This window comes from Chanodichthys erythropterus, chromosome 4 (genome assembly GCF_024489055.1).
Source record: "Chanodichthys erythropterus isolate Z2021 chromosome 4, ASM2448905v1, whole genome shotgun sequence".
Taxonomy (NCBI): Eukaryota; Metazoa; Chordata; class Actinopteri; order Cypriniformes; family Xenocyprididae; genus Chanodichthys; species Chanodichthys erythropterus.
Genome location: NC_090224.1, coordinates 32,850,384 through 32,873,131, shown reverse-complemented (window position 1 = coordinate 32,873,131; position 22,748 = coordinate 32,850,384). Strand labels below are relative to the sequence as shown.

General features: G+C 42.2%; 1 protein-coding gene across 2 annotated transcripts in view; it reads right to left on the bottom strand.

Annotated features, from left to right (window-relative positions):
* Nucleotides 1–522: 522 nt before the first annotated feature.
* Nucleotides 523–22,748, bottom strand: part of LOC137018737 (coiled-coil domain-containing protein 190) — a 34,353-nt gene continuing 12,127 nt past the window's right edge. For both annotated transcript variants that reach the window (XM_067383449.1, XM_067383448.1), the window contains exons 3-5: nucleotides 12,747–12,926; nucleotides 11,575–11,704; nucleotides 523–1,750 (exon numbers count right to left, since the gene is read on the bottom strand). In XM_067383449.1, coding sequence (XP_067239550.1) covers nucleotides 1,249–1,750; nucleotides 11,575–11,704; nucleotides 12,747–12,924 — 810 coding nt within the window. In that variant the 5' untranslated portion in view covers nucleotides 12,925–12,926 and the 3' untranslated portion in view covers nucleotides 523–1,248. The remainder of the gene's footprint in view (nucleotides 1,751–11,574; nucleotides 11,705–12,746; nucleotides 12,927–22,748) is intronic.

Here is a 22,748-nt window from a genome sequence, read left to right as displayed (position 1 = left end):
TAGTCCCTTTTAGCAACTTGTTAGCAACCGCCGTTTTTAAGTCACAATAAAGGTCTAAATAAATCACAAGCGGGTTATAACTGGTGTGTTTTATGTCATAGATCAAAACGTGAAAATATTTAGAGGCTTTGTTAAAGGGTTAGTTCACCCAAAAATTAAAATTCTGTCATTTATTACTTACCCTCATGTCGTTCTACACCCGTAAGACCTTTATTAAGATTAATATTATAAAGCGACGAAAATATTTTTGGTGCGCCAAAAAAACAAAATAACGACTTATTTAGTGATGGCCGATTTCAAAACACTGCTTCAGGAAGCATCGGAGCACAGATGAATCTGTGTGTCGAAAATGCAGTTCGGAGCACCAAAGTCACGTGATTTCAGCCGTTGGCAGTTTGACACGCGATCCGAATCATGATTCCATACACTGATTCATTATGCTCCGATGCTTCCTGAAGCAGTGTTTTGAAATCGGCCATCACTATATAAGTCGTTATTTTGTTTTTTTTGGCGCACCAAAAATATTCTTGTCGCTTTATAATATTAATATTGAACCACTGTACTCACATGAACTGATTTAGATGTGTTTTTAGAACATTAATGGATCTTGAGAGAGGAAATGTCATTGCTCCATATGGAGGCCTCACCGAGCCATCGGATTTCAACTAAAATATCTTAATTTGTGTTCAGAAGATGAACTAAGGTCTTATGGGTGTGGAACATCATGAGGGTAAGTAATAAATGACAGAATTTTCATTTTTGGGTGAACTAACCCTTTAACCACAGACCTTATTTCAGGTGCTTTAGCAAAAACCCATTCAAAAAACCCATAGACTTTGTGGCGATGGAACCGGAAGTCCTAAAATGCTAACTCGCTTCCGTGTTTTGCCTACAAAAACACATCATCCCTGAGGTACTCTGTTATGAAACATAATTTTACTCAGACTGAACAGAATAAAAGAAATAAAAGATAATTTCCATGTCAAAGAAGGCAGAGCCTCAGAGCCACACCTAAGTAATCGACGCAGACCAATGGTAGTTCAAAGGTGTTTACCAGCCGGAACGAACTTTTCCGGAAAGTTAGCTTTGGCAAGTTGTTTCGAAACGAATACTGTATATGCACAATACATTTATAGTAACCTTTGCACTATGTTTTTTCGCATCTTGCTGTCCAATAGAAAATCTGATCTTCAAGCAAAACCAGTTGAGAACCACTGATTTACTGTCTGAGAGAGTGGGAGTCTCTCTTTAATCCTGGGAAAATATCTCTCGTATGGTGAGTTCTCGCTCACACAGCGGTTGTCCCCTGTGTCTGATGTATCTTGCTTTTCTTGCTTCGGCCAGGGCCTGTGCAAAGTTTGGTAATGTGTGAACTGTTCTTAAATGTCCATCAGGAGCTAACATCTCAGAAGGGAATAAAACAGCAGAGGATGGACATCTATTCCCATTTATCTCATCTCCTCTTTCATTATCTTTCTCTCGTTCCCTTAACAGCATCCATTCTCTCTCTTTCTGGCTGTCTTTCTCTCTGTCCCTCACTACCTCCATGTGTGCCTCCCTCTCTTTGTCCTGTTCTCTATCCATCTGTCTCTCCTTGCTCTCCTCTCTTTCTGTATTTGTACATGTAGCAGTTAGAGATGTGACTGGCTGCCGCTTTAGGTCCGGTAGGCAGAGAGTCTCAGAGGAGTGTTCTGTACTTTTCTCCCCACTGCTGATAAACTCCTGAACACGAGCCTGCAGAGAAGAGGACCTGGAGAGATTGAGAAGAAACAGAGAGAAATAATTACTTGAAGTTTAAAAGTCAACACGCATTAAAAAACTTGGGAACTCAGATACCAATTACTCTGGAGCTGCAGGGAAAAGACACCCTGATGACGCTAATTGGATGATGGCTCCACAATGACGCACTCGGATACAAATCCTTGTATGTTTTTGACGTGTTTTTGAATGCAAAACCTGGAAGCGAGTTAGCATTTTAGGACTTCCGGTTCCATTGCCCTAAAGTCTATGGGTTTTTGAATGGGTTTTTGCTAAATCGCTTGAATTAAGGTCTATGGTTAACAAAGCCTCTAAATATTTTCACATTTTGATCTATGACATAAAACACACCAGTTATAACCCACTTGTGATTTATTTAGACCTTCACTGTGACTTAAAAACGGCGGTTGCTAACAAGTTGCTAAAAGGGACTACTTCCTTTGGCAGGGACTTTAAACGTCATCATGACAAATGGGACATTTGGGCAGCATTTCTCATGAAAAAGTGGATAAGTATTCATACACAGCACAGATCATAATCAGTGAGCATGTTTTTAAATAAAGTTTGAGGAAGTTTGGTGGTGGTGATGTTGATCATCGACCATGTGCAGTCCATTTATAGCTCACTGTTAGCTTTTTATATCTGACGACTTTATTTAGGCTTCAAAATGTATAAATGTTGTGTTAACTTGTAAAGATTATCTTGATAGACAAAACATGTGAGTGTCATAACCATTTGTTAAACACAGAGCTTATTTTTTGCGATTTTACAAAAGTCTATGGGAAAAATGCATAGGCTTTCGATCGAGGGAACCCGTGCGCTGCTAACTTCTGGGTTGGCCTACAAAAACACGTCATCCCTGGGGCACTCTATTGAAAACACCATTCCTGAAATGTCCTCTTATTCTTTGGAATAAATTGTGGACTAAAGGTGTACAGAGCGCCCTCCGGCTACAAGTATGAATTGAAAACACCAGAGCTCATAGTGATAACAATGAATATAGAATAAATATAACTCTTCTGTATAGAAAATTGACATAAACATATGAGAATCCATCAATAGTTCTCCAAATGTGAATGCTTTTAAACTAAAAACCTATATTCAGACTCTTTGCATCACAGAAATACATTATATTTTAAAGAATATAATAAAATACCATTATTTTAAATTGAGCTGAGACATGATTACAGAGGTTTTTTCACAGCCTACCTGACTGAAAGGCCTCATTATTATGCAGCACCATTAGAGGTTCTTTAAGCGATTCTTTTGTCTTCTCAGGTGTAAATGAGCCATTATTCATGATGATTCACGCCTCCACGCATACTGTGTTTCTTGACAAAAAGTGTCTTACAAAAACTAAATCAATATATTGTTACATGAACAAGTAGGCATTATAATTTTTATATAATTTTGAAGCAAAAACTCTAGTCTACAACCCCCAATACCCAGAAGTCTTGCAAACACTGATTTAATATATATTTTTGGCCTTATTTCAGTGACTTAATTTTTTTGTTTTTTCAATAACCACTCATAAATGTTATTACTTCAAAAACACAAACATGTACATACATGTTCCTCACATATTATGATAGCCTAGTTTGTGCTGAATACAGTGTAATAACACCTTTGTCATTAATATGTTTATGAACAACTGGGTATGTCAGGGTATGTCAAAACTTCTCCAGGCCCCAAATCAGCCTCAGACTCCAGAGGGTTAAAGAAGTTATTACTCCACCCCCTGCATGACATCATTCACCAACGTGGTTGAACAACAGGTTTACGACAATACGGTTTTGGGAAACAGTCGTGACTAGCTAGTTGATTTGTTCAACAATGCATCGTACTATGGTAGTTCAGCAGCGAGTTACATCGCTGTTCGGGAAACGCACCCCAGACCGTTTTATAATCTGAATTCTCAGGAGGTCAAAACACCACCATATGTACTCACACAAGTGCATTTAGCCCAACACACAGCATTGTTTTGGATGTTCGGTAAGTCATAAAATTTGCCTTTTGTTTTGTATCTTTAGGTTCTGTGTTAAAAATGACAGTGTGAACACTAAGTAAACCAAGATTAAATGCATCATTTTGTCTTACTCAACAGAGTGCTGGTAATGTCACCACAGTTAAACTCAGGACATTTTTAGTGTCAAGATCTTCTTTTGGTATTACTGTCATCCATTTAGCAGCTTCTGTTTGCTTTACTGACATTCAGCTTAAGGGGACCTATTATGCCCATTTTTTACAAGATGCAATTTAAGTCTCTGGTGTCCCCGGAATGTGTATGTCAAGTTTCAGCTTAAAATACCTCACAGACCATTTATAAATCCATGCTGTAAATACCCATTTCTGACTACAGTCAAGAACATGCTGTTTTCGTGCATGTGCCTTTAAATGCATATGAGCTGCTGTGCTCCACCCCTTCTCCGCGATCACAGCTCCTGTCTCAATCAATTCTCTGCCAAATACTAAAACAAGATTTGCTTGGTTTTGATTATCATCTATATCACGATCACTCTAACTGATAGCATAGTTCTTCTTTCATCATTAAAGTTTATTAGTTCCATGCGTTTTAAAGCTATATCAGTTTAAACTTTTAATGGATAATTTTCTGGGCGCACTTATCCGAAGCACATGCACACACAGACAGCTGGCAAGTCTCGTGAGTAACTTCTCTTTCACATTTTTTGTTGTGTTTAAACTGTCAACACACACAAGGTTCTTGTTCACCGTTGTCACAAAAACAAAATGGAGGTGCCGCGGGTGGAAACGTGCAGATTAAGGGGCAGTAATATTATAATAATAAAAAAAAATCCCCTTCCTACGACACAAGGGGAGCCAAATCTGAGTGGGTCATTTTTCACATGCTTGCAGAGAAAGGCTTACCAAAACAAAGTTACTGGGTTGTCCTTTTTCACATTTTCTGTGTTGGTAGATGCACAAGAGACCTGATTATAGCACTTAAACATTGAAAAAGTCAGATTTTCATAAAATTACTCCTTTAAGAGAATTTGAAGTCCTGAGATGTCCTCTCCCTGCATAACATATAGCTAACAAACCATTAATCAGAGCTACTTAAATGACAACGTAACAAAAACTTGAGTTCACTTTAGTTTCTTATGACAGTATGAATGATATACCATGTGGTCAGATGTTTTCATCAGCATGAGAAAGTGTTCAGACAGGCACGTTGGCTTCATGGCAGTCTTTTGCAGCATGTTCGCTGTCCATATCAACAAGTACTGATTGGAGCTGGCTACGGTCATGTCAGGACAGTGCTGAGGTAAACAGTAAATCTCACACCCCTCCTCATCTCTTCAACCTGCCGCACTGGACAGCAGTTGCAAATGCTCAGAGAGACTGTAAATTTGATGCAGGTTGGCAAAGGGTGGTATGTTGTAAAAGAAAATCACTTGAGAAGAAGTGCATATACTCGAAGGTTAAACTCGAAGGTGACATAATGCTCTCTTTTTTGTCTATCTATTCATTTGTTAAAAAATGCAGTAACACTTTACAACAAGGTCCCATTAATTAACATTATGCATTAACTAATAATAAGCAATACATTTGTTACATTATTAATTTATCTTTGTTTACATTAGTTAATAAAAATGTAATTGATCTTTGGTTGGTCTATTAAATAGTATTAACAAAAACAACTTAAAAAAAAAACAACTTAATACATTTTGAAATTAACAATAAATGTAAATGCTTTAGAAGTATTTTTCATTGTTATTTTATGTTAAGTTATAGTTAACTAATGTTAAATGAAACCTTATTGTGATTTGTAACCAAAAATAAATTTAAAAAGAAGTAATTCATACCAACAATGACAAAGACAGCTTTTTATCATAATAATGTAACTAATGTAACTGAAATCATAATAAAGATATAAAAATTTCAGGCAATTTTTTTATGATGAGGCAAGGATAGTTCAGGTTGTCATTGTAACAAGGTGTTTTGTTCTTGTGTTTGATTTGAGTGGGTTTGCATGTGTTTTACTTTCCTGTGTTTAAGTTTGTTGTCATTGTTTTTCATTGATTGTTTTAGTTGTTGCACCTGGTGTTCATTTTGTTGATTAGTTTGCCTTTGCATTTAAATCCTGTGTTGTTTAGATCGTTGTCCATTCTTGTCGCATTTTACTGGTTATTCTGTTCATGTTTTTGGAGTCTAAGTATCTTAAACATGAAAAATGTATTTAATAAAATCGTTACTGCCAGCAATTATATCCTGCTCTTCTTATTCTTGCTGCAACCGAGTGTGACAGAAGAACGGACCTAACAAATGGATCTAGCAGCAGAACAAATCTTCCTCTTCAACCAGGGGGATCGCTCCCTCGAGGAGCACACAGAGGATTTCTCAGATCTGCACCATCATGTCCATTATGATGAAGACCACCTGTGTGTGTTTTTCCAGGCAGGTCTCAATGTGGAAGAACCACAAGAAAGCACCTGCCTGGAGACAATCTTCGAGGGATGCTTGTGGAGTTTGTGAACTGGGTGCGTCTACATAATGGATCCCCCTTTACCATCTATGAGAGAGAGGAGGAGTCAGCACACCAGTAACCGCAGTCCACACAGCACCCACTGCCTCCACAGCCTCCACCTCAGTGGACGTTAAACCAAAGCCCATAGAGCCCGAGCCCACCACGATTCCAGTGCCAGAGCCGATGCCTGAGCCAAAGATCATCCCGGAGCCCGAGCCCAGCAAAAAGTCTGACCAGTTGTTTGAGCCAGCAACATTGTCCTTACCTGTGGGAGTGCTGGTGGAATACATGGGGATGAAGTGGAGCCCTGTCCCTTCTACCTTCTACAAGGTGGATTAAGTACACTAAACTCTGATCCCTTGATAATTTTGGATGAGTGTGAATAGAGGACTATGTCTGTTTTGTCATCTCTTTGATATTCCCACCTCTGGCTGCTCCGCATCAACCAGAGAGTCCGTTCCTGAATTATCTGCCTGTTCAATGTTGGCCAAAGTGGCCGTTCCTGAATTATTTGAATGTCCTGCAGCCAAGGAGGGCGTTCCTGAAATACCTAAATGTCCAGCGTCAACCAGAGAGATCGTTCCTGAATAATCTGCCTGTTCCAAGTCGGCCAAAGAGGCCGTTCCTGAATTATCTGAATGTCCTGCGTTGACCAAGGAGGCCGATCCTAAATTATCTGCCTGTTCCACATCGGCCAAGGTGGTCATTCCTGAGCCAACCCTCTAGCTCCACCCAGAACCTCCAAACCCCTAACGCCACCTTAGCCTGTCGACCAGTAGGCTCCACCTTGGCTCCTCGCCCCCTCTGCCCCACCTGGGACCATAGTCCCTACCGCTCCACCGGGCTTCCTCGTCCCTCTGGCCACACCTTGGTCAGTTGTCTCCATGGACTTTCGGGGAGTTTGTCTGCGACTTGTCCCGTCACCCCTTTGGCTCCGTCGAGCTCCACCTTCTCTCTGGAGTCACCTTGTTTCTCAGTTGCACTGGCTCCACCTCAGCTCTCCAGCACACTGGCTTCATCTCGGCCCTGTGGCTCTGCCTTTGTCTCCAGGACCTTCTGTGTTGCCCAGTCTCATCTGCTCTTCAGTCTGCCTGGGTCTACACCGCCATCAGTTCCGCCTCAATCAGTCGTCCCCCAGATTCTGCCAGCCAGGTCTCCACCATAGCTCTCGACGACTCGCCTTGGGCCTGCATCCTGGTCTTCCTGCTGGGGATTCTGCACTGGCTCATCCCATCATCATCTTCGCCCTGGCTCCTCCATCCTCTGGGAGGTCCTGTTCAGTTGCCCTGCATTCTGCCAGCAATTAGATCCTCCTCTTGTCATCCTTGCTGCAACCATGTGTGACAGTCATGTGGTCATGTTTTTACCTGATTGTTACACCACATGACATTTTTACACTCATTAAAAGATCAGTAGATTAGTAAAAAGTAGAGACCAAAGATCAGTAAAAGATACATTTTTTGTGAAAATGTAAAGCTGGTCTGATGTTACATGGACTGAGCAGTTAAAAACTTCTAGTATCATCAAAAAGTAAAAAATGAAAAGGAAATTAAACAATCATGAAAAAGTATCTCTGTCAGGGAGTGAGCCAGAAGGGAAAGAAAGAGATAGAAAACAGGAAATAAGGGCAAGTATAGTGAAGTAGACACTAGTTGGTTGTCTACAGCCTGTCTGCCTAACAAGCATAAAGACGAAGAACCACCAACCTCTCTGCAGGTCCACAGAGAGACAGAACAGACAGTGCACCGTCTGCACTTCCTGTAACATTTTCTCTCTGTGGGAGAGAGAGATGGCCTAATTCCATCTCTCTTGTTTCTTTCTTGCTATTTAACAGATGCTTGCCATCCAAAGCAACCTTGGGTTCAATAATTGAATGGACAGTTCCAGTGGTGCAACCTGAGATGTGTCTTACTCAAGGACACAAGCAGGAGAGAGATTTCTCGCACTGTCCCATTATAAGCCCAGATCTTTAACCATTAGTCTACCAACTCTGTTTCTTTGATTCACTGACTCCAGATCGCATTTTAAAACATATTTTGTCTCCTTCTCCCTCACTCTCATTCATTCATCTCTTTGAAAGTGCTGATCGAAGATCTGAGAAAGAGAGAGGCAGACAGTGGAACAAATATTAAAAGATGGACATATCAATGTAGGGGGCTAAAACATAATAAATCTTTTACTAAGTCATTTGTATGTGTTTGAGGATGGATGGATCTGTGTGTGTATGTGATTATCCCATCATCAGATTCACTGGTGCGGTTAACTGGGGAAATCCCTTCAATTACAGATGCCCATCTCAGTCTCTAATCAGAAAGCATTCAGGCACATACATAACCGACTTGTTAACACACACACACACACACACACACACACACACACACACACACACACACACACACACACACACACATTTGATTATTACATTCACGCAGCACATATACATGCACACACACAAACAAAAACACATTTATTATCATGCTTGCCATTACTCTGCTAAGCTTAAATTGAATTTAATCCCCTCATACAATCATAATTTGCCTGTGCAGAATTATATGCTGCTTACTGAATCGTTAATGTGTGTGTTTTCATAATACGTTCATTCAGTAATATAGTACCGGCCTACCCTGTTGAAAAAACACCATTTGCTGGTTAGATATGTTTTGAAGGATGGCAGCTGGTTTGAGCTGGTTATAAACTGGTCCTGAGCTGGAGCTAGTTGCTTAGGACCAGCTTAGGACCAGACCTTGACCAGCTTAAACCAGCTCATGATCATCTAAGGACCAGCATAAACCAGCTCAAACCAGCTGCCAAGCTTCAAAACACACCAAATGCAGCCCGTTTGAAAATTTTGCCCCATATGAGGTTATTTTAAGTTGTTATAAATAATATTTATTGCAATCTAAAAGATAATTTAATAAGATTACAGACATATCAGTAAATTGGATTAGTAAATTGTTTCCCTTTTCCGTTTTTACGCAAACACAGCCCAAAGCATAACCTTTTAAAGTACCCTATATTTGATGGTGTGCGCAAACATGGGTGCTCGACACATATGCACTAAAGAGTTTCATCTTTGTCCAGTGTCTGCACTATTTCTCTCCAGAAGTTATGAGTTATAAAAAGGTCTTTATTCTAAAAATGTCTGTTGATGTTGTGGTCTACAGTAGTTTTGTTGTTGTTCTGTTTTACTCTTCTGTTTCTTTCTTGACTGTAAAACAAAGCACATAGGCAGTGTTGCCACCTTGTGGACCAACTAATTACATCAAAAAAATAAATGAATAAAATAAAAAAATAAAGGCACATTTGCCAGCAGAGTCTACACACAGAAAAATTGTGCTCGGGATCACAACATTTACATCATGTATTGCGAGAAAATGCAAAATGTATTGAAATGTTTTGAAATATATTTTTTCCATCCCATCTCATATTTTTACACCACCATGTACCTTTATGGTATCCACAGATACCCAAGGTAATTAAAACAAAAAGGATATATTTGTTAACATTAGTTACTAACAATGAAAAAAACTAAAGCATTTATTAATCTTAGTAAATGTTAATTTCAATATTTACTAACTAGTAACCAACATTAACTAATGGGACCTTAGTGTAAGTGTAAGTGTTACCAATTTTAAAATCCTCACTTTGCACTATCATTGCACTTTCATTTGACTATCATTGCAAAATCCTTACATATTTTCATGCTTGATTGTTTGTTTTACTATTTGTCAGATAGTAGGGATATTTTAGTTGGGGCCACTTTAACTGTAAACATATTCCCTTTTCCGCTTGCTTTATCCTGTGCATGAGTTTTTGAATGCAAAGTGGGTCTAAGATACAATATCAAACATTTATAGAATGAGTAGGCAGCGTCTAGCTTCCTTTTTTAAGATTGTACCCTGAAGGAGAGATCCTAATTGCAACAGATTCATTTTCCACATTCTGTTTGAAGTTGTGCTGTGTCAAGTATCAAGTGTAATAAATTCTCTCATTCCTCACTGAAATCCATGCCAGCCCCAGCCTAACTGCAGAGCGGGGCACATGCCACGGCTGAAGCTGGGATACAGGGGAAGACAGAGCCGGATAGCCATGTTATATAATGAGGTGCTAAAGAGATTAGTTTCATGTTGACACAACACAGTTCCTTTGAACTCCATCAGAATTATCAGGGGCTTCGCTGACTCAAGTATATAGGGCAGTTGCATCCAATTTTTTAATGTTTATTGTATAAAAATACCACAAAGTACAGTGATAGTAAGACTATGATATTCTGATATTATGAATATATAATTACCATTTTTAAATACCATAGTTAGAGATGTACAATATCTATACTATTTTGGTTTTCGCCATATACTTGACATTGTTTCATTTACTGGAACCAGTCGATATTGTATTTTATTTTGTTTACTTAATTATTAGTGCTCATTTCCATTTATTTTTGCCATCATTTAACACTCATAAATCCACTAATAATTTAAAAGGGTCCTTAATTGTGATTTCACTTTTTTTTTTTTTAAACAACATCTCAGTTACGACACTCAAAGTTCAATGCAAAGGAAGATATTTTATTTTACAGAAATTGTAAGGACTACAACAAATGCCTGGTAGGGACTACAACAAGCTTCTTCCTTGGTTGGTGACATCACAAACTCCAAAATTTACATAAACCCCGCCCCCAGGAACACGCAACAAGGGGGGTCAATGAGTTGAATCATCTCCACAGCAACTACATAAATTTATCCACTAACCATTCAGAAACGTCCAGTTTCATTCTAAAAGTTGTAACTTCTTCCTGAGTCTCTCCATCAGTGTCGACTCTGGTTTGAACAATGTAAGGCTGAACACTGTTACTGACAATCCTCATTTTGGCTACTTTGTTGTTGTTGAGCATGCAAGGCGCGAACTGTTAAAACTCCGCCCTCTTTTGGAAAGCGGGCTGGGAGCAGCAGCTCATTTGCATTTAAAGGGACACACAAAAAGGGCATATTTTTGCTCACACCCAAATAGGGGCAAATTTGACAAGCTACAATAAATTATCTGTGGGGTATTTTGAGCTGAAACTTCACAGACACATTCTGGAGACACCAGAGACATTATATTACATCTTGTGAAAAGGGGCATAATAGGTCCCCTTTAATAACACTGTTAAATTAAATATTTAGTAAATCTCAAAATATCTCAAAATCTGATTTTATTTATTTAAACATAATTGGCCACAACATAAAAATAATTCTAATATAAAATTATACTTATTTAAAAAAAAAATTATAAATCTATTTGAATATAGTGAGAAAATACTATCAATCTATTCCTGGTCCCAGCCTCACCTGTCTGCCTCTTTGCCTGCCAGTGGGATGCTGGGTAATAGGGTCCTCTTGTAGGATGCAGCAGGGCGCCCAACATCATGATTGGAGGGTCGTAGCCCTAAACTGTGGAGTCCTCTTTTCCAGGGATTACCTAACACAAAACAGATTAATTTAATATGTGAAATGCTTTAAAGGTGCCTTAGAACCAGTTTTTACAAGATGTAATATGTCTAAGGTGTCCACTGAATGTGTCTGTGAAGTTTCAGCTCAAAATACCCCATAGTTTTTTTTAGATTAATTTTTTTAACGGCCTATTTTGGGGCATCATTAACTATGCACCGATTCAGGCTGCGGCCCCTTTAAATCGCGCACTCCCTGCCCCCTGAGCTCTCGACTATAATACAGCGCATTTACAAAGTTCACACAGCTAATATAACCCTCAAATGGATCTTTACAAGATGTTCGTCATGCATGCTGCATGCGTGCTTCGGATCATGTGAGTATAATATTTATTTGGATGTTTACATTTGATTCTGAATGAGTTTGATAGTGCTCCGTGGCTAAAGCTAACATTACACACTGTTGGAGAGATTTATAAAGAATGAAGTTGTGTTTATGAATTATACAGACTGCAAGTGTTTAAAAATGCAAATAGCTACGGCTCTCTTGTCTCCGTGAATACAGTAAGAAACGATGGTAACTTTAACCACATTTAACAGTACATTAGCAACATGCTAACGAAACATTTAGAAAGACAATTTACAAATATCACTAAAAATATCATGTTATCATGAATCATGTCAGTTATTATCGCTCCATCTGCCATTTTTCACTATTGTTCTTGCTTGCTTACCTAGTCTGATGATTCAGCTGTGCACAGATCCAGACGTTAATACTGGCTGCCCTTGTGTAATGCCTTGAACATGGGATGGCATATGCAAATATTGGGGTCATACATATTAATGATCCCGACTGTTACATAACAGTCGTGTTATGTTGAGATTCGCCTGTTCTTCTGAGGTCTTTTAAACAAATGAGATTTACACAAGAAGGAGGAAACAATGGAGTTTGAGGCTCACTGTATGTCATTTCCATGTACTGAACTCTTGTTATTTAACTATCCCAAGGTAAATTCTATTTTTGATTCTAGGGCACCTTTAACTTCTTCTAGAGAGATTTAACTCCTCAGACACCTGTTTTGATGGAGATGAGGTCTCTGTGTAGTCTGCGCTGTTCTCTGGTCAGTGTGTTGATGTGGTAATGTTTAGCCTGGTCGAGTCTCTGCAGACCCTCAGCCAGTTTGGCCTCGGTCCTCTTCTCTTCTCGTCTCTGAGCCTCACCGGGCCATGGCAACCAGTCTCTACGACGCATACCTGATGATGACATTTCAATAATATATTTACACAAAACTGATAAAGCAATATCAATATCGTAACAAAACAAAAAATTTAGGTAAATTCAGACCAACAGCATAAATGTAAGTACTGCTTTCATACAACATCTCAGTAAACAAAAAGTTATTGAGTAACTTGCATGTTAGACACAATATTGTCAGTTACTTCTCTCCATTTTTGCTCCGATGTGTAGGGTCTGCACAGTCTCAAGGATGAGCAGGTCCCACCATAAACTGTGTTTAAGCCTCAATTCACGGAACTTTGGTTTGTAAATCTTACATCGATTCCGGCCCGGCAGACACTAATGGATCACGAGACCTTCTTTTTATGACTATTTCGATAAGTCCCAAACCTCTCCTCTGTGACTTCAAAGGAGATGCGAACGCCACGGATCGGGTTTCGAAAGACAGGCCCGAATTCCAAACGGTCATAAAAAGAGAAAATACACGCACGCACCCACAGACACACACTCACATACAAAGACTGTATACACAAATATTATACCTGCAAATATGAATGTACCTGCCATTGTAGTGCTCGCTGCATGTATGTGTTACTAGTATAGAATCGTAGAATTGACTGTAGTAGGTTAGCTTTCATGTTAAACGATAGTAATAGAGTGTAAAGTGTATCTTCTTTATATGACGAGCGACACCTGTCGAGTTTGATCTCTCCGTAAAGCTGTGAATCCGAGCTATTCACTCATGTACGTTACATTTCTGCCAAATGCATCGTTCAATGTTTAATAATACTATGAAGGAAATGCACTGATTCAACATACCATAAATTTATTCGGGAGACAGGACAAAGGAATGTGGAAACCCGCCAAATTGCAACGCTATCATTGGAGGACGTTATCAGTAAGGCGTTCTGGTCTGTTGTCTTTAAAATACCACAACACGCGTCTTTTGGAGGCACAAGTTTTCTGCACGGGTTCCTGCCGTCAAGACGGACTCTCTTCTTTATTTTCCGGTCATATTACAACAGTTAAACCCTCGTTTGAAACTTCGCCGAAACAACCTCCGGAAGAAGAAGCAACTATCAAACAGAGCGCTCCAAAACTCCAAGCACCCTGACTAACCTATGCAAGTATAACGTTTTTACGATCTTAAATACTGAGGTTCCTTGCTGGCTCTTAAAGGTGAACTGTTGCAATTTGACCTGCTTTGATCATCTCTTTCGTTTCTGCCTTTCCCTCTACTTTGTATGTATTTGTATTTACTTGTGTCCATTTAGCCGTATAACCTGTGTATTACCCGTTTCGTATATTAAACTCATTTTATCCATGCTTTTTGTTCACTTGCTCATTTTAGCAACAACCGAGTCACTTTAACGTTCTGATTCTAATATCCTTGCTCTATATTTGAAGGCTATGATAGAAAGTTAGTCTCCCGGCCCGAGAATAACATTTCTGTCATGATAATCTGTGGATAATTGTCCGTTTCGGTGGACGAACTGATAGTTTTCCACATAATTATTCAACCAGAACTAATCATATATGTGATTGATTATAATTCGTTGTAGTTAATTCACCATATATGTTTAATTCCCCGTTGGGTCGATATATGAACGTCATAAAGCTTTCTGAATTATGATATTCATATTTCATCCATAAATTGATTAATAACTGTACATCGCTACATTTATTTGGTGGAGTATTCGCGAGCATCGTTTTAAACTTGGTTGTTGAAAAAAAAGCAAGGTAGAATAATTGGTGTGTGATTTAATGTTCATGCGCGCTTTTATTCAGTGAGAAGACGCACGAGTCCTCACACTACTCACCGTTAACAAGCTGCTTTTGTGTCTAAAAACACGGTAGTAAATTGTTGAACGTGAAATACACTGCAGTCCATTAATATGTCAAGCTCTTATCTGTGAAGGACGACAATCTTTGCAGTAAGTTACAGTTTTGAATATTAATTTCCGCTTGAATGAAACGAATTGATCGTCATTAAGCGTGTTCTGAAACGAGATTTTGTAGCGAGTTTCCTATTTAATCTCTGCAAAGGCCTTATCTGCCGCTATTTTAATTGAATTATTTGTGTCGTCCAATTATTCAAAAATAGCGTCTCGCTCCCTTGGTAACTAATTGGACTAGCTACCCAAAAGACGTTACCAAATACAAGTCTAATCAGAAAACAGTTTACCTGCTTTATCCGATTTGACTTGTAAAGTTGGAGCCAGTCGAAAAAACGCCCTGATCCAGCGTGACTAATAACAGCAGTGAATTATCCTGCAGTTACATATTTGTGCACTAAAATTTGTGCAAAAACGGGGTCACTAAACCCCGAGGTTCCAAAGTTTTATACTTAGGATAAAAGGTTGCACCAGTCCAGTGAACTGGCACAGAAGAATCCGCCGAGATTCTAAAAAGAGTTTGTATGTGATATGTGCAGTTAGATCAGCTGAAACGCTAATTTAAAAATATCACAGAGGTGGATGCAGTAACGCTGACCAGACGCCAGAGGGCAGTCTGTCCAGGTGGGGTACCCCCCCCTACTTCACTGTTGTGTGGACTCAGTAACGCCACCGTGTGGACGTTCTGAGTTAAAGCTGCTCTCCGTACGTTGAACTGAATTGTCTCCAAATTCGCCCGTGACTACTTCAACGTTGCTGTTATAACTGTTTGTTGATGGTTATGCTTTCCAATCGTTTTTGGAAGGTGGTTTACTTATTTAAATTTGGTTTAAACACGTTTTAAATTTTTAATTTAGATTAAGTTGCCCTTCCAACCAGAGAATTCACTTCCTGGAAGTGCTCCCCCGTGTGGACGGATCCGGAAGTCAATTCCCTGCCATCTGTGTGTCCTTTCCTCTCCTTGGTTCCTTTGGTCACAGACTTATTCTATTCTATTCTATTCTATTCTATTCTATTTTTATTTTATGTTACTCCATTCTACTCCTTTGGTTTAACTCAGTTTTGTTGGTTCTTCTCCCTCTCTTTCTCTTGAGTTATTATTTTATTTTATTTTATTTTATGTTATTTTATTAGTAATTGTTTTTTTTGTTTGTTTGTTTATTTATTTTGCTTTATTTACTTCGGAAATTCTTTCCCTTGTATTACTTAATGCTGTATTCTATTCACTCTTAGTCCTGTGTCCTGTATGTTATTGGCTGGCAATAACATACACACACACACCCAAGCCTCCCTTATTTCATACACTTATTTTTAAATTTAATTGAACAACATTCAATTGTAATTTAAGATTAAGTAGTGTCAATCAGTTGGCATTCTGCTTACCAAGAAGCACTCCTCTTTAGGGAATTCACAAATAGGGAAGGCTTTCTCCTCTCTTTGCCCCACGCTGTTCTTCTGTGCATTTATTTCAATTTAATTGAGCAAGAGTTCAATTCAAGTTTGAATCAAGTGCCTCTGAATTGTGTTTTTCTTTTCTCTCTCCTTTCCCATTCTATTTCTATGCACTGGTTTAAATTTAATTGAACAGGCTTTAATTCAAATTTGAATCAAATGCATCTGAATTGTTTTGTTTTATTTTGCCTTTTGTCCGGCTTCCAGCTCAGTTAAGATCCCTATCCTGTTATCCTACACACTTGATTATTTAAATTTGGTTTAAACAAGACTTAAATTGAGATTTGAATGTACAATTAAGTTGTGTTTACTTGACTGTTTGTGTACTTGCAGACAAGGCCCTCTAGCACCCGGTGGGGAGTTGACGGTTGTTCCAGTGGGTTCCAGTGAAGTGGAGTTGCCTGGCCTGGCGAATCTGACACGTGCCTGTGTGTGAATCGCAGGACGTTTCTGGCCTCACACCACGGGCAGCACGCAGAGACATTAGCAGGTTGGGTGTGTCAGGTGCAGGGAGGCGACGAGTCCAGTTGGAACCCAAGGCAATTTTGTTTAATTTCCCTGTTTCTGCTCGACAGAACCGCCCTTTGAGTAACTGCCTGCGGGGTCAGACTCAGGGGTTGGGAAAAATTCAATTTTGACCTGCCAATCTGGCCGTCGGCGTTAATACCTCGCCTGAAAACGCAATTGTGCTGAAGGTCACTGTTTGAGAGGCTGCGTCGTGGTGCAAGAAGGACAGGACGTCCGCGGACACCGCAGTCGGGTGTGGGAACGTCTAGGAGAGGCTGCCCCGTCACTGAGTTCTCATCTGGGCACTCGCAATTCACCCCAGGCCTAGAGTAACAACGTACAGTCCCTTCCCTTAGTGAAAACTACAAGATATTACATATCTTTCATTCCTTTAGGTTCTGGCCAACGCTGTTACTTTTAAGCCATACCCTCCCTCTCAGTTTTATGACTCAACGGCGCCCTCGCCTGGCCCCGTCATAATCCCAGAGGCGATAGGAAGTTTAAGCTCAATTTCTCCCCTTTAGCCCTTCACATTTTGTTTTATTGCTATTCTACGTCTATTCCTTTCTATTTTGTTTACTGCTCTATTTCTCATTTAATTGCATCCACTCTGTTCTGTTTTCTTTTCTGCTGTGTTTGTTTCTTTCAGTTCACGTAGAAGCAGAACCTGTGAGAGCCACCACGGAAAACTGAGTAATAGATAGACGACCGAGCAGCGAGAGTCGCCAAAGGACTCTTAGAACTACCGCCTGTCAAAATCTATAGTTAAATCCGGCACTCACCCACACAAATTGACCTACGTGGTCCTTCTTGGTTTGACAATTAAGTGTCAAACCTACCTTCCACTAACTGTCTGCACCAGTTAACTGGAACCACACAAAAGAATTATCTAATTACGTATTACGTAACCGCTAATCCCTGCACAAGCTTGCATTGGTTCTTGTCTTTGTTGTGCTGTCTTTCTCTCGTCAACAGTAGAAGCCACTATGTCACGAGCATCCAGCCCTGACACCCACTGGGACCATCTCGAGACCTGGCTGGGCGTCATGACCAACCCGTTCCTGCCCAATGCCGCCGGCGACCTCCAGCATCTGAGCCGCGAGCAGCTGGACGGGGACTTGAATCGACTGATGGCCCACGATCCGATGCAGAGCTACAGTCACAAAGAATGGGCAAGACTCATCGGAGGCCTCGCCCACAACCTCATCGCCCAGGCAAGGCTCAATGAAAGGAGCAACGCACTTCTGGAGCAGGAAGTCGCGGCGCTCAAGCTCCAGGCTGAGGAAGCCCGGAGGAACCAGGCTCAGACCCAACATCGTCTTGATCAGCTACTCCTCGAAACCCCAGATCAGCGTAGGACAGCGGAGGAATCTGATCCTGAGCTACAGGAGGAAGTCGAGAGACTCCAAAAGGCCCTCGAAGAGCTCCACTTGGAGACGGGGCGCAGAGAGCAGATGGAAAAGCAATCCATAGAGGAACTAACTGGAAAACTCCAGCAAGGTGAAGCTCTCCTAGCAAGAGCAGAGATTGAACTGAAAGAAAGAGATGCTAAAGCCCGGGCCTGTGAAAATCACCTTAAACTGGCCCGAAGTGAGATCACTGCTCTGAAACAGCAAAGAGACTATCTTAGAGATGAATTGGACACTGTGCACCGAGAACTAAAGCATTCCTATAAACTGCAAAGCGAATTGGGAGGAGACTTGCATGCCATGCAGCTCCCTCTAGCCACTGGACCTAAGTGCCCCAGTCAAGAGTCCCTAGTTCGCGAGGGGGTGAAAGCCCACTGCCAAAAACATCCAGCCTCCAAGAACCATGGTCAGGAGCAAAGGGATGGGAGCCACCCCAGAAAAGCCGCGCTGCGAGCTATGGCGTGATTCCCAAAGAGCTGGACAAGCTAGCAAAGAATATCCCCACTTTCACTCCAAACCCAGCAGGGGGTGTCGACGTGCACGCGTATTTGCAAGACATTGACTTCCTGTTGCAAAATGTGGCCAACGTGAGTGCATGGGACAAGTTGTATCTACTCCGCATCACGTCCAGCCGTGACGTGCGCAGCTTCCTGGATCGGCAGCCAGAAGCTGTCAAAGCAGACTACCAGCTGCTGCGACAGGCTCTGATCAAAGAGTTTTCTGACCCTGAATCGGACCAAGGGCTCCTCGCGGCCATGGATCTTAAACAGGGCCGACTGGAAACTCCACAAGCATATTACAACCGTATACGAAAGGCCTACTTCGGAGCACGCAACGAACCAGGAATGGAGGAAGATTTCAACTTTAAGACTTTGTTTCTTAGAAACCTGCACACTGCAGTAAGTCATCATCTGGGAGTCCTGGCCTGCCCACGAAGTATGTCTATTCAACAGCTGCGAGATTTAGCCTACAAAGCTTATTCCAAGCAAAGGGCCATATCTGAAAAGACTGTTAAAAATCCAACCATCTACCCGGTCTCTGATCACTGCCCAGAACTGGCCCTAGAGGGCGCACACACACACCACAGTGACAGACCGTTCAACCGAGAGGCAAGACAGTTCCCAGCCAGCAGAGGGCAGCCTCACCACGAGGGCGCCCGTCCCAAGCACCAGAGCGGACACTCTGAAAGATTCTGGGACAGGCCACATCCAGCCAGCAACCAAAGGGGCGGGGCCGCATGGGAGACCAGCCGGCGACCCAGAAATGGCAGGCCTTCATCGGATAGAGCCTCAAGCCCCAATCGCCAAAGACAGAAGGCCTCTCGACGTGCATCAAACAAGTCCAAGTCCGAGCCCTCACAGGAGTCGAGCAACGCAGTTATGTCTGAGTCTGCGGAGATTCTGAAAGTCCTGAAAGAGCTGATCCAGGAAAAGCCCAAAAAGGAGGACAAGAAGGACAAGTCAGACTCCTTATGACTAGAAGCAAGGTCTGCCCCTAACGTCTGCCCTGACAGCCCTTTAACACAACCTCACACCCAACTCACAGTTGACCAGAGACTTACCACACAGTCAGTTAGTACATCACAGAGTGACCTCATCACACAGTCACCTCAGCCAACAACCGCACACTCCGAGCAAACCAGCTCACATCAACCCACCGACGACCAGGACGCCACGGTACCAGAAAGTGCCGTCTTGGTTGTCTGCCTCCCAAACGAATCACATAACACCAGCCCCACTTGCTTATCGGTCAGCACCCAAGCCCCGGTACCAAGACTCCTGGGAAACCTTATCGAAAAGGGGTGGCCCGAAAGCTGTACATAGCCATCACTGTGGAAAATGATGTGAGGATTGAGGCCCTTGTAGACACGGGAGCAGACCTAACTTTGATGTCAACTAACCTTTTTGAAAGACTCAGACATGAAGCAAAGAAACAAAATCGAACTCTTAAATCACAAAAATGTGAGCTAAATGTGCAGTCATACAGCCAAACTGAGATCCAACTTGAACAAATAGCTCCCATTCATCTAACCATCGGTCCAATGAGTTTGGTACACCCCGTATACATCTCACCGATGGACACGTTTCCCCTGCTCATTGGCAAAGATTTGCTAGATCGCTTTGAGCCCCTATTGGACTTCAGACAGCTGAAAATTTGGGCTCAAGTACGAGAACCGCGGCCTTTCCAGTCACCCAGGTCATCTGAGCCAGACTGTCAGGTCACAGAGGTCACGGGAAACCCCACAGCTAGCTGCGGGAACCCCGTCTCAGCACCAGGGCAAAGTTCAAGTTCGCTCCTCTGCACCTTTCAGCTCACCACAGACTCTGACTCCTTCTGCCCCAAGGTCACACCAGACCTGCAGCTGAACGGCTTAACAACCACAGACATTATTCCCACACTGTGGGCAGACAACTCAGCCTTCAGCCACACGCTGTTAAGTGCTCTCAGTGAAGGAACACCGGACCTCCCATTTGTCAACAAGCAAACACACTTTCCACTAGACTTTCGTCTGCCAACCATGATGACTGTCAAGGACATCTGCGTTTTGAACTGCAAATGGAACAACCGGCATTTAACCCATCCCTTCCTGGTCCTTCCAGACCTCCTGATGCACTCTAATGCTCACACGGACAGTGCAAATGAGTTGTTGTGGGCCCCAATGACTGTACAGCTTCCTGTTGTCCCTGTCAACACTGCCAACTTCCTGTCAGGCCAGACCACCCAAGAGGTCTGCATCCTGATCCACATACAGGAAACTGTAGTACCACCTTACACCAAAGGGGGTGCTGTTTGGCTCCACACACAGGAAACTGTAGTACCACCTTACACCAAAGGGGGTGCTGTTTGGCTCCACACACAGGAAACGGTAGTACCACCTTACACCAAAGGGGGTGCTGTTTGGCTCCACACACAGGAAACTGTAGTACCACCTTACACCAAAGGGGGTGCTGTTTGGCTCAACAGGCAATGTGGTCAAACCTTAAGCCACATGCTGGGCTCCTTCACACTTTCACCTGAAGGCGTGGAACTTAGACTCACTCTAAAAGCCACACCCTTAACTGAAGTGTCATCTTATGTAGTCCACAGTTGGCTCAACGAAGGCATGGTCACAGACATCAGCATTCCCAAAGCCTATCATCTAGAATGGATAATGGACCACAGCCCCTATGACTTTGAACTCAGGTTAACAGTCATTAACTTAATACCAGCTGCCATGGCCCCAGAAGGAAGCTTAAGCAACACAAGTTTCACAGCATCCTTCAAGAGCATCTCCATCACCCCCATCAAACTGGTACCCACAGAACAGGTGCACAGAACGGAGCTGATGGAGGACAAACACCTTGCAGTACCCACAGTCTCTGACCAGCCTGCCTGCGAAACTCAAAAAGGCGCTGCACCACTGACAGCCAACCTGACAACTAACCCCACAACAGAGGAGCCATTCCCAAGGTTTGAGCCTAAAGGCCAACAGATCCAGAAAAATGCAAATGTCCCAAAGAATGATGCAGACTGTCAAAAACTTCAACAGTTCCTGAACAAATCCAGAGTGTCATTTGCCAAATACTCTTTAGACTGTGGCCTCACTAACTTTCATACAATGGGTGTTTCCACACACCCAAACACTCCTCCCACCTGCATCAAACAGTACAATGGTCCTATTGCCTCACATGAACCAGTGCAGGAAACTAGTCGTTTCCTGGAAGAAAAAGGTGTCACCTGCCCATGCAACAGCACCTATTCAGTCCCTACCTGGTCCATTGTCAAACCAGACAGCAAGTGGCGACCCACCAGCGACTTCAGGAAGCTGAACCAGCAAGTGCCACTGCCACGACGTGCCAGAAAGCACAAGTCTGCACGGAGCGGAGATTCAGCTGCCTGCCAAAACGGCTATAACAGCACACCAGCATTGACACTTGAGATAATGGTACCCCAACAACAGCAACCAACCTGTCACAGGTACCTCAAAGAGAATGCGTGCCAAGGAATGCCCACGGCCTACGTCGATGGACGTTCCTACAGCCATGAGGGCATCCTACAGGCAAGTGCAGGGGTACGATGGTTAAACAACCAACCCTGCCAACCACAGAACGGCAGGTGGGGTCCCCAGTCACGTCAGTATGGTGAAGCAGCAGCTACCCTCATAACCCTTCAAGTCTCCTCTGTCCATAACATCAGAGGACTCATGTGCACAAACGCACACTATGCTAGATCTTGTTTCACATACCATCTTCTGGGCTGGAAACAAACTGGTTTCAAGACTAAATGCAACAAGCAGGTGAAACGTCAACACATGTTCCAAACACGTGATGACATCACCCAAACACACGACACGATCACTTACGGGGAAAAGGTGAAAAGATGCTTAAAGCAACCAGGGCGTGACAAAGGCTTGAACGACCAAACTAATGCCCTTGCCAAGGCTGGCACACTGCATAACAAGCTATGGTCACACCCACCCCATTCACCCACCCTCAGTGTGGCAACAACAACCCGCAGCCAGCGGACTGTTCCTGCAACATTTCCCGCCTTACTGCCACTGCCACTGACAACCAAACTTGCCAACACTTCCATGCGA